Source organism: Sus scrofa, chromosome 9 (genome assembly GCF_000003025.6).
Source record: "Sus scrofa isolate TJ Tabasco breed Duroc chromosome 9, Sscrofa11.1, whole genome shotgun sequence".
Classification (NCBI taxonomy): Eukaryota; Metazoa; Chordata; class Mammalia; order Artiodactyla; family Suidae; genus Sus; species Sus scrofa.
In genome coordinates this window covers 103,754,851-103,768,095 of record NC_010451.4, presented here as the reverse complement: position 1 = coordinate 103,768,095, position 13,245 = coordinate 103,754,851, and the positions used below count along the sequence as shown (strand labels likewise).

Sequence of the window (13,245 nt, the reverse complement as noted above, 5' to 3'; positions counted from 1 at the left end):
ATTTGTGGATAATTCTTTAGTGGAGGCAGACAGAACATGATCTTTTGTTTTGTTTTGTTTTGTTTGGCTTTTTGGGGCCGCATCCATGGTATATGGAAGTTCCCAGGCTAGGGGTTGAATCGGAGCTACAGCTGCCGGACTATGCCACAGCCACAGCAATGGGGGATCCAAGCTGTGTCTGCGACCTACACCACAGCTCACGGCAACGCTGGACCCCAGACCCACTGAGTGAAGCCAGGGATCAAACCTACATCTTCATGATTACTAGTCGGATTCGTTTCCGCCGTGCCACAATGGGAACTCCCAGAACATGATCTTTTTATTAACAAAAATTGTGTATCTTTTTTTGTTGTTTATAACCACATTTCTGTTACTTGTGGTTTTCTGAATCAGGATAATTCGTGATGTAATTCATAAAGCTATTTAGAATTTAGATAATAAAAAATCCTTAATTCTTGGTATACAGCATTTCTCCATTCAGTTTTAGAAACATAGCATATGAGTTGGGAGGTTTTGAAGATGTTTGGCACCTGGGTGTGATCCTTCTTGCTGCAGGAATCAGTCCAATCAGCCTTCCTTTACTTTAAAATTCTGTGATCAATCCTGAGAAATTTGGCACCTTTGCTTCTTTTAATGATCGGTGAGGGCAATCCTTTTGCACACTGACAAAACAAAACATAGCTTTGTCTGCTTAGAGGTTATCATTCGCCCTGGATCCACTTTGCTGTTGATTTACAAAGCAAGCAAAAGATAAAACTCTGCCAATGATAAATGTTTGCTTCTCTTGAGTGTTATATATCCTGCAACTATCAGTGCTTTTTCCCAAAAATGATTATCCTTTATTTCAATGCAATATCACCTAGCAATGTTATTGAAAAGACTTTAGGTGAGAATCAGAGTTCCGAACACATTTGGTTGGCATTACTGCCAGGTGGACATAGACCATCTACATTTCGCCATATTCCTATGTACGCAGGCAGTGGTGGTCAGGTTACAACCCACATCTCTTCTGGGAAACCAGTGAATTTCTTTTGATGTGTGTCGTAAGATGCGTCCAGGTGTCAGAAACATAAAATTGTTGTGGAAAAATTATCCAAGGGAAGAAAGGAATTATGATTTTCGGCCTGGTCTCACTTCAAACTATCTTAATTCAAAGCCTGAAGTGATCAGTTGGGTTTTTATTCCTGAAATCTCTTGTCACACACTAAAAATATCAAAATTGGTTATAGAAATAAAGCTCAAATACACACCTTTACAAATTACTATGTACAAAAACAGAGTGGAAAATCTACATTGTAAATACTGTTTGGGGTGAATTTTTTCTGCATGGGCTGAAATTAATGATGGTTGTATAGAAGATGGCTTTTTTTTCTTCTAGTAAGCCTACAGGGGGTTTTTTTGGTTGTTTTTTTTTTTTTCCTTTTTTCTTGTCTTGCCTTTTCCTTTATCTTTCTTTACTTCCATTTTCTTTTCCCTTCCTTCCTGCCTTCCTTCCTAAGGACCTTCAAACTACGGAGTTGGAATTATCTGTTTGGAAAATTCCCAGTACTGATTCAATGTGCAGAACACTTCTGAAAGTCTTTGAATCGTAAATATTGGATAAGGAAGATCATTCATGGCATCTTTTTTAGTTATGCCTTGTTCACTTTTTAATGGAGGTTAGACCCCTGTTATTAACAATAATCTTTCTTTTTGATGATTTCTTGCTAAATTTTCTGGAAAAATATTCCATGTTTCTTTATCAGTGCTTGTAATCCATCCCAAAAATCTGTCTACAAGCCAGCTATTTTTCTCCTTGAAGAGATAAAAGCATCCTTTGATTGTACTGAAAGGTCCTTATTTAGTGTTTCAACTGAGTAAGTTTTTAAAATTTCAAAGACAGACAATGCCTTTGACAAAATTCTTGCCAGGTTCAGAATATATGGATTCACAGCGTCTTATCCTATACTCAGGCAATCAATTCCTTTTTACCCTGATTAATTGTCCATAGTATTAACCTTTCACTATGGATTGCAGGGGCTTAGCCTTGGTAGGTTTGGAAGTCATTGGCATTGATTTTGTGTTGGTTAAGGTGGTTAGGCAGTCATGAATATGAGTTTGTTATTTACCATGTTGGTTGAATTTATGATAAGAATGACTGTGAAAAGAGAGGCCTGAGCTGCAAATCAAGTCACCTTAAGTTAAGAAGTCTATGTCAGAGCTTAGGAAGTAAGTTGTGTTCTCCTTGGAAAAAGTGTCTAATGCTACCTGGGAGATCTAAGGTTTTGTAAGAGAAATAGATCTTTGGATAAATGTTAGAGAATGAATAAAATATTTTTGACAGGAGATTTCCATGTACAGGGAATAGGACCTGAAAAACTGGGGAGGCATGAAATAAATCATGCATTCTAAGACCTCTGAGGACTAGTCTGTGGCTCAGTTGCAGTGTGGTGGGAGATGAGGCTGGTAGGGACCAGATCCTAAAGAGCCTTTTAGGCCATCCTAAGGGTTTGACAGAGTCCTTTAAGTGATAAAGAATAGCAAAAGGACTTCAAGCAATTTTAGAAAGAAAACCGGCAGAATGTGGCAATTGGATTGGCATAGTGGTGAACCTAAGGGGAGATTCCAATCAAGATGGTGTTGCAGCTTCCCAGATGACAATTGATTAAGTCCTGGATTAAAACATGGCTTTGGGGATGGAGAAAAAGTGTATGTGGGAGAATAAAGAAGTAAAATTGACAGAATTTACTGGTGAATATGGAGGTAAGTCTGTGAGTCACTTTTTTGACTTGAATGACTAGGATAAAGTTCATATATATGTATATATATATATATATGTATTTTTTTTTTTTTTTTTTTTTTTGTCTTTTTGCCTTTTCTAGGGCTGCTCCTGCGGCATATGGAGTTCCCAGGCTAGGAGTCTAATTGGAGCTATAGCCACCAGCCTACACCAGAGCCACAGCAACACCAGACCCGAGCTGTGTCTGAGACCTACAACACAGCTCACGGCAACACCGGATTCTTAACCCTCTGAGCAAGGCCAGGGATCGAACCCGCAACCTCATGGTTCCTAGTCGGATTCATTAACCACTGTGCCACGACGGGAACTCCTAAAGTTTGTATTTTTTGCAGCCGTTAGGGGACATGGCTGTAGTAGAGTGATGAACATGCAAAACCCATTTATACACATACATTAAATTATGCATCAAAATAAACATATAACAGTTTAAAAGAAAAAAGCTCTCTTGAACTGGTTCAAGCTTGCTGTAGCACACCACTGCTACCTGTGCACCTATGCCACGTTATTTTGGGAAGCCCTCCGATGAATGCAGACTGTAGCCAGCATGTGTGTTTTCTGGGAGCGTGTGTGTGTGTATGTGTACATGCTCATATGTGCTCTCTTAACTTTGAATCATGGAATCACAGAGTTTTAGAATTTAAAGGAACTTTAGAGATCATCTGTCCCTCTTTTAAAAAAAATCAGGAGATTAAGTTACCTTCCAAAGCCATAGATCTAGTTCATTTTGATTTAATTAAAACTCTCTATCTTAATTTCAGTAGTTAGCTCTGCTTAATCCATTGAAAGAAAGTTAATTTACCGTTAACTAGTAACTTATTAGCCCTATTTGGATGATCTCATTTACATGTTCCTTGTCTTACTGATGAAAATTATACCTTGATCGGAAAAGAGGGTTAAGGCATATATTTGGCGATCTTTAAGAACATGGAGACTTCGTGATTTTGAGATAAGCACACAAAAAACATTAAGGCTGAAATTTGTATTTAGAGGGATAGTAAGTATTTATACAGTTGACAAAAGGAAAAAATGCTATGGCTTAGGAATAAAAGCTGTAATTATAAAAACAATGAGCCCAGTAAAGCTTTGAAAAGCAAAAGCATTATGAAAACATGCACAAACTTTTATCTTTTTGTAATGACCTTGGCATAGTTTGAGCGCTTAATACAAAAATAATTTTCTCCCTGAAGTTATTCATTACTCCTTTTTGTATATTTTAAAGAATTTTGTGTTTTTTCTTGTTTTAATAAGGGATGTCCTGAGTCTAATTAGAAAGAATAATTTGCTGGTGAAAAAGGAGCAAAAATCTTTTTGTAAGTAACTTGATTTCTTTGAAAATCAAATCTACCAAACTTGGACCATCTCTCTCTTTTCCCATATTTAGTAACATGTCCTGGAGAGTGGTTGGCATAGGCATGCTGATAGTATACTAGATTAAAGTCAGATTGCTGATTGATGAATGCCCTTCCAGTTGTGAATGGACAAGACACAGTAACATACCAAACCTCACTGGTAAAGCAGGAGAAAAGTGGGAAAATAGCCCACCACTGGAGATGTTAAGCACCTTGGCCTGGGTTTTAAAATGATGTTTTAGGTTATTCTATGAGCCAGTGGATTCATGACGTAACGAAAAAATACGCTTGATAGGCATTGTAACAACTATGTTAAAACCTCTTTTTATTCCTTTTTTTTGAAAGCTGGATAGCAGTACTGCACATTGGAAGCAAGTTGTGAGCTGAAAAACTATAGTTTTGGTTTCCTTATATGTTCAAGTCATTGTGACAGGGGCCTTGTGGGGGATCATTAACCATTCTGCTGCTCTGGAAGCTCGAAGTCTTTTTAGGTAGAGAGGCTGCAAGTACCTGAAGATTGAATATGATTGTCTTTAAGTAAGAATTGTTATTATTAACCCTATCCTCATATAGAGAATCTAAGCCTCAAATAACTGAAGAAGGACAGAGGTACATAGTTTGTCATCAGCAGCTCATTGTGGTTACATAGCAGCCTTTATTATTAAAAACATTTTTTTTTTTTTATGGCTACACTCACAGCATATGGAACTTCCTGGGCCAGGGATTGAATCCAGGCTACAGCTGAGACCTACACCGTGGCTGTGGCAACACTGGATCCTTAACCCACTGTTCTGGGCTGGGGGTTGAACCTGCACCTCTGCGGCAGTCAGAGTCTTAACCCACTGCACCACTGCAGGAACTCCACACACTGGCCTTTCTGATTCCAGAGACTGTGAGCTTCAGTTTTGTGCTTCTCCGCAGTAACATTAATTGCTAAATGGCTTGAGCAGACAGTTGCTCTAAGAGTTCAGTTAAAATTAGAATATAGCATGTTCTTTAAATTCATAACCGTGGCTATTCAGACTCTGAATATGGTGATGATAATGAACTTTCTTCCTTTTCAAGTGATAGATCATAATAACCCTCCCTCCAACTTTTTAAATTACTGATTCAATAGAGATTCTTGTTGGCAAACTTGCTCTAGAAAGCTATGCTTCTCCCAAGATGATAAGTACTTATTAGAAGCTTATTTAAGAAATTTGATCTATTCCCCAGTACACTGAACAAAGAGGATATTTTCTTAACTCTTCCAAAAAAGTACTTCTAATTATGGAAAACCAAGTGCAAGTAATACCAACATAGATATTAGCACTACAAATTTGATAGACCTCCTCCCAAAAGAGAGCTATAAATTGCATGATATAATTCTGAAAACAAATAAGAACTGTCACCATATACCACTGCTGTGTATTTTTATATCAAAAGAAAACTATGTTGTAGGCTAAAAGTTAGAGGTCCTGACCTCTGGAGTCTTTTTAGTCTAAGTTACTGTGCTTTGGGCAGTTTTAGAATACATAAATACATTTAATATTTATATTTAAATGTATATTTATATTTTAACTATATATTTATATATTATATTTAAATATATATTTATATAAATCTGTATATTTCCATAGAAGATTTGAAGTAAGTTCTATGCTTCTGTAAGTAAACAGAATTATTTCATGACTCTAAATTTAATGTTCAAAGTAGACTTGCTTACTTATGTTAACTGACATAAGTCATAGTCTGGGGCATGTAGAGCAGACATCTCATGGGTTAAAGCAATGGGGCATTATTCTTGGTGTTCACCTGGGCTTCTCTTCTCCCCAAAATAAGGTGCCAGTGAGCAGGCTCTTAAAATTACTAACCATGCACCTACTCTAGGGTTGGGCATTTTTGTATTACAGTGTGATCTGAGGGATTTAAAGGTTTGTAAAGAAAGTGGTGTACATGATGGTTATCTGTCAACGTGTGTGTGTGTGTCCTGTGTTCCCCACTCCAGAGCTTGGGCATTGGTGTGGATGAGGTTGGCTTCCAGCACTATTGTGTTTGGTAGAGAACAGGAGAGATGCAAGGAGTCTGGGGGCTGATGGAGGAAATGGGACCTAGTTAAAATGGACAGCAATGAGCTGATTAGTAGTTGAAGGACTCAGAACACCATGGGAGAAATAATCAAGAGAAACGATATTCTTAAAGGCAGGCACCATGAAGTTACTGGCCAAGTGGCTAAGGTTCCAACTGAAACAGGAAGAAGTTTGTCTAAAAGGAGGCTAAATAAAAGGGCATAGCAATGGACAGAAAAGTAGGAGTGGAGTGCACAGACTAGAAGAGGCATGGATTTAAAGATCAGGACCAAGCAGCAGTCTCTCCGTCCAAAAAGAGATGGAAATCTACCACCAAATCTTTGAACTAGTGCTACACAGCAGGATCTCATTGCTAATCCATTCCAAAGGCATCTATTAACCCCAAGCTCCCAATCCACCCCACTTCCTCCCCCTCCTCCATGTCTAGTCACTTATGATGGAGCATGATAATGTGAGAAAAAAAGATGGATACAGTATGTGTAACTGGGTCACCATGCTGTACAGTAGAAAAAAAATTGTATTGGGGAAATAACAATTTTAAAAAAAGAAAAGAAAGCGGTACTGGCTATTAAAAAAAACCTCTGAACTAGATCAATGACAAGTTAATGGAGCTTTTTTAGACTACCTGGGTTTGAGTCTTGGCTTAACACCAGTTATGTGACCATTCGGCAAACCAAACTTTATAGTACATAGGAAAATGAGGATAATTGTATCTACCTATTAGGGCTGTTGTCAACATTAATCAAGTTAATTTATATAGAACCCTTACAAATTTCAGTTTATAATAGGTGTAATAATATATATAATTATATATATATGTGTGTGTGTGTGTGTGTGTGTGCCTGGTTTATATATGTATATGTGTGTATATATATATATATATACATATATATATATATATATATATGGCTTATATATACACCACATCATTATTACTGCTTTTATTTTTCCCAAGCAGAGGACTTCAGATAATGACATTAAACACAGTGTCCTCCTCAATCCAGTTTTGAACTGCTGAGCTCTTTCTTGAAACAATGTTAAATAATTAAAACATGTGTCCTACTAAGTAAAGTAAATTAGAGAAAAACAAACATCATATGACATTACTTATATGTGGAATCTAAAAAAGGATACAGATGAATTTATTTGCAGAACTGGAATTGAGTTTTGGGGTTGGCGTGAGCCCTCTGAGGTATATGGAATGATTGGCCAACAGGGACCTGTGTATAGCACAGAGAACTCTACCCAGTATTCTGTGATATCTATATTGGGAAAAGAATCTGAAAAAGAATAGGTGTGTGTACATGTATAACTAAATCCCTTTTTTGTACAACAAATTTTCACAACATTGTAAATCAACTGTACTTCATTAAAACTTTAAAAAATGAGTAAATTTAAAAAATGTTAGAACCAAGTGCTCTGGTTGGGTTGATGGTGCCTGCTTACTTCCTGCTGCCCGTCCTTCTCACTCCATGGAGTCCCCCTAGGCACCAAAATTACTGATATAGTGGGGAGAATCCAAGGCTTCGAATCAAGATCTGGAATTAGGTCCTGTCTGCCATTAACAGGCTGGATAACCTTCTGCAGGTCCTTCTGATCCATAGACTGTAAAGAGTGAGACTAAAAACCATTCAAAATTTGAATGGTTTTCAAACTCTGCCATTTCAAAGCCCTAGGTGTTCCGGAGAAGCACAACAGGAACATTTGGGAGTAGGTGGTGGGGAGCATGCTGAATGAGGAGAGGGAAACCAATGACTTTAAAAGCTGGGGCTGCTCTGGTTACATTTCTGTAATATTTGTTTGAAGGATGAGTACTACTACTAAAGAAATTTTAACTGATGCTAAGTTTCTTCAGTTTCAGTTATTTCTCTAGTTCTCAGAAATTCACTCATTGAACCATAGTAGCAGGAGTAAGAACATGAATGAAATCCTAAATTGGAGTGATCTCAATAATAAGGGAAGCAGTGTGTACTATTCACAGGGCGCTGGACAGTGACCAGTGTATTTCAGTATCTCTCATATCCAGGGAAATGGCACAACCTCTGTGACATGAATTTTATTTGGTTAATTTTTGTTCATGGCAACATACACTGGCACAATGATAACTAACTTTGTAGACCGATGAGAAATATTACTGTAGGAATGTTATGTACTTAAAATCTGAAGAAACGAAAATGAACAATTATTTATTTTTCTTTTGAACAGTTATTTAAATACTGTATGTTGCAGGACTTTTCTGGATGGTTAGTGGTTTCAGAAAATAGATCCCTTCTAAAGTGAATGTCAAATTAAAATTCTACATTTATGATTACCATGTTGCTGTAAGAAGTATATGTGAACTCAGAAGCTCTTGACTTAATTGAGATTTGAATAATGAGACATACTTAAGTAAATCAAGTTTCTATGTTCTCGCTAGAAATAAATCTTGTAACTCATTAATGAATCTAAGTCATAAATATTGGCCCTATATTTAGTCCCTCAATGGAAAACCTATGAACACATGTGAATATATAGGGAGAGTGGTAGTATCTATTCATCTGTAATTTCAATAATGATTAATATGCAACAAGGAAGGCTGATTACCCTCATAAACTTGACATATTGTGTGAGTTGAAAGCTGCCCAGTGATTTTTCTCTCCAGTTACATCTCCCTCCCACCATTCAACACTCACACTGCTCTGCCATTGTGTGTGTGTGTGTGTGTGTCTGTGTGTGAAAGTATAATATTTTCAGTTTCACAGCTGAAACATGTTAGCGTGGAGCAGCGTCACCCATTAACACTTCAGGATGGCTTTTTTTATCAGATTACGTCCGGACACTTGGGTCTTGGGGACCAGCATCAGCAATAGTAATGGTGCAGTGGGGGCTAGAAATCAGGAAGGTCTGCAGCATGGGGGAGGAAGGTGCCTCCACATGGAGGCCAGACGGGAAATGTTGGGAACCACGAGGTCCTGTTGGGCTGGACAGAGGGCAGGCTTGAACTGAGGGGTGCACGTGTGGAGGGGAAATGCAGAGGCCCTACTTTGCCCTTTGTGACGTAGCACACGCCTCGTGTAGAAACTGTCTTCAGTAAATGATGGCTGAATCAAATTATTTTTGCCCGAGGCTGGTTTGGGCTAGAACTAAAGTTGAGATTTAACGTTAATATCTTTTAGTTATTAAAACAATTTGGTACGGCTTATTTTCTAAAATCAAATTTCTTAAAGAGGCATGATTTCCTGTTTTAAATTCGTTTAAATAATATGTTCTCTGCCAGGAAAAAAAAATCTTTTTTAAGAAAAAGCACTTCAAATATAAAGCATAAGTAATTCTTCCTTTAATAAGACAGTTCCTATTATAGCCATTGAATAACACATCTGCTGCAAGGATATTTTTTTCACCAGTCCATGTGCACAGCTCTGATTAGAGGAGGTAAAAGATGGCACATCTCCTTCAGAACGGTAAATTAGACCCAGTGGGGGGAAAAGGTGTATTTTATTATGACAGATTTTGTAATCATGAAAGCTCTGAATAGCCCTCTTTAAAAAATAAAAATTAAAAAAAAAAACTTTAAAAATGTAATTCTTGGCCTCAGATCTCTGTGTTATGGTGACTACTGACTTCAAGAAAAAATACATTAAGAACATCTTCTTACAGTGCTAATATCATTAATGCTTCATAAAACACTTAATATCAAGGTCTCCTAAAGAATAAATTTTAATAAACATCCTTTCCACACTTTTTTCTTTTCTCCAAGGTTTGCTCACATCTGCAGGTTTCAGAATAAGCCCACAAATGTTATAGTATCTTTACAAAGTAAAACCAGAAGATAATTCTCAACCCATGTGCGTTGGCTTCAGCCTTGACCGTGTTGTTCATTTTTATCTCTCTTCAGATACACTCATAAAAAAAAATAATATCCACATAACATTTAAAAATGAGGTGTAAAATAGCAGTGGTGAGAGTGGGCATCCCTGTCTTGTTCCAGATTTTAGTGAGAAGGCTTTCAATTTTTCTCAATGAGTATTATATTTGCTGTGGGTTTGTCATAAATGGCTTTGATTATGTTAAGGAATGTTCCCTCTGTACCCACTTTGGTGAGAGTTTTTATCATAAATGAATATTAGACTTTGTCAAATGATTTTTCTGCATCTATTGAGATGATCATATGGTTTTTGACTTTTCCTTTGTTAATGTGGTGTATGACGTTAAAAATTTTTTTAAATACATTGTTATCACCAAACTTACTACAAAATTTGGATTAAACTTCTCCCTTTCATTTCCAGGGCTACAGCAACACACAGGGGCCAGATTATCTTCAAAGATGCTTTAGCTCAGCAATTGTGTGAACAAGGAGGTAAGAATCATCCCTGACTTCTTCATGTGGGTTGTATCAAAATTATTCATGGTAGGTCCTATGTACTAAGTAAGCATTTCATGATTATTACTTGCTAATGATGCTTAAAAATGGAATTATTGACCCTTTAGTAGCTCTAATAATTTAGTTACTACTTATTGACAAAGATCTATAGACTTCTAAAAATGTTCAGTATGAGCAAAATAAACCAAGAGAAAATGTACATTTTCATAGCTTTTTTTCTCCAAATGAGTTACATTTAGTGGTCCGGGAAATGTAAATCCTAGTAATTTTAGAGTTCTACAGAAACATGTCTGCTTAATTTACCACTTAAGTTTCTTGTTAACTTAGTTGAAAATGTTTCCATTTATCACCTTTAATATTTAATCATGTTTTATACATGATCATGTATATAGTAGCTATATGCTGCTTCAATTTTGTGCATTATTAATTCTAGACTTGTAGATCGATCACAGCATCATTTTAGATATGTTAAGTGTATATTAAGTAGTCACATAAGCTTTGTGACTGCCTCATACATATCCAGGCTCTCACCTGTACCAAAGTCTCACAGATGCACGTATGTAGATATACACACAGGCACACAATGAAAAGTTGAAAACCAGAATCCGTGCCCCCACAGAGATTTGGTCCCTCTGCCTCTTGAGCTTCTGCCCAACCTGTGTCTTCACTGCGGTACTCACCACGTAGACTTTTCTTCTGAAAAATGGTGGATGCCACTCTTGAGAGACTGAGCTTCTCAAGTATAGGAACAAAGTCTTAGTGCTCTTTGCTTCCCAGAACCTGGCACAGTGCTTAGCATATGACAGCCTTCCTAAAAATGTTAATAGATTGAATATAAGTTTTTCATCAGCCTCTCTCTCTCTCTCTTTCATGATTACACACTCCTTGGTTTAAGCATCCTGTCAAAGAATACATTTGAAGCCAATCTTTGTAAATGTCATCCCATTTTCACCATCATTATAGGCATATTACCAACTTTTGTTTACAGAGTGATCTTTTGGGGGAAGCTTATTAACTTAAGTACATTTTTTAATTTAAAGAAAATTTCTACTAATTGCCTTTCTGCTAAGGAGAATCTAATGGGTTTAGGAGAGAGATGAGGAAAAATTATGTAGGTTTTTGAAAGTCTTAAGAAAATACCATTTATTATTTGTAGTAATAAATATATTACCAATATGGCTTTATCTAACTAATGTGGTCTTTGGTAACTATTACTGGCAAACTTCGGATTGTTTATATAATAGCTCTTGAATCATAAAACCCCATTGTAATTACCATTTTAAATATATTATCAGTGTTCTTAGGTTTGAACAGATTCTATGACTTTTGAAAATGCAAAAATGTGACAGCCTTTGTAGTAGGTTCAAGAAACCTATCACAATGTAAATCTTTTTCCAGACTGTAAAAATGTTTGCATTACTGAAAACATAGAATGCTATATAGCAGTGAACATCAATATCCTAAAAACTGCATGGTGTCAGAAAAATATATGTCTAGGGAGTTCCCGTCATGGCTCAGTGGTTAACGAATCCGCCCAGGAACCATGAAGTTGCAGGTTCGATCCCTGGCCTTGCTCAGTGGGTTACCAATCCGGCGTTGCTGTGAGCTGTGGTGTAGGTCGCAGACGCAGCTCGGATCCCGCGTTGCTGTGGCCCTGGCGTGGACCAGTGGCTGTAGCTCCGATTCGACCCCTAGCCTGGGAACCTCCATATGCCGCAGGAGCAGCCCAAGAAATTGCAAAAAAAAAAAAAACAAAAAAAACAAAAAAACACAAAGTAAATAAATAAAACAATCATTTATATATATATATATGTCTTTTTATTAACAGTTATCATTGCTTACGAGCTGATTTTTTTTTTTAGCCTTGGATTTTTGAGTCTCTTCTATTGTAAATGAATTGTTGGGACTGGGTTTATTTGAAATGAAAAGAAAAAGCCAAGCAAAATCAGTGGGAAAAATTGTTAACTAGTGAGGGAAAAAAAAAAAGCCGTATATAGTAATGTTGCACACGACCAGGATTCACATGATGGTGCACATAGATATTATTAAAAATGCTATTCAGCTCAAGACCAAAGGGAAACATTGAGCTTTTCAACAGCACCTAATCAATTGAAATCATATCCATCCATCCAAGAGAGGGTGGGAAGAATACTGACAAGAGAGATGGCTTCCTGCTCTTGGGAATAATAAGAGAAATAATTGGTACTATAAAACATAAGTTTATTTGGGTCCTGTCTACTTTAATTAAAACATTAATTATCCCCTCAAATAAAATAACTTAAATTTAACATGTAATAATTTCCTATGCATTGATCAAGGAATATCTACTGCATATGTTAGAAGGAAATGATAGTCTCTCTATACCACAGGACAATGTCTTTCAGTTACAACATACTGGGTAGGTGTGTTGATTTTAATTAAATTAAGTGATTTAAGCAAAACAAATTTTACTCTGAGGAGCTGGAGGACAGTTGTTATTACAAGGTGATTGTTGACTAAGTATATTCAAAAAGTAGAAGATCAGAAAACGTACTAATGATGTGTTAGGTGTCTGTGTAATCTCTATTCCCTTCCTTCAAAGACATTTATTGAAGGATTTTATTCTGCAAACATGTATCCAACACCTGTAAGCACCTGTCCTAGTGCCCAGGCTAAACATGGATACAAAGTAACAACACCCCTTTCCTC

The 13,245-nt window shown here is 36.8% G+C and overlaps 1 protein-coding gene across 1 annotated transcript in view; it reads left to right on the top strand.

The window, feature by feature from the left end:
• Positions 1–13,245, top strand: part of RELN (reelin) — a 502,874-nt gene that overhangs the window by 195,633 nt on the left and 293,996 nt on the right. Inside the window, 1 exon segment of the mRNA XM_021063495.1 lies at positions 10,463–10,533. Coding sequence (XP_020919154.1) covers positions 10,463–10,533 — 71 coding nt within the window.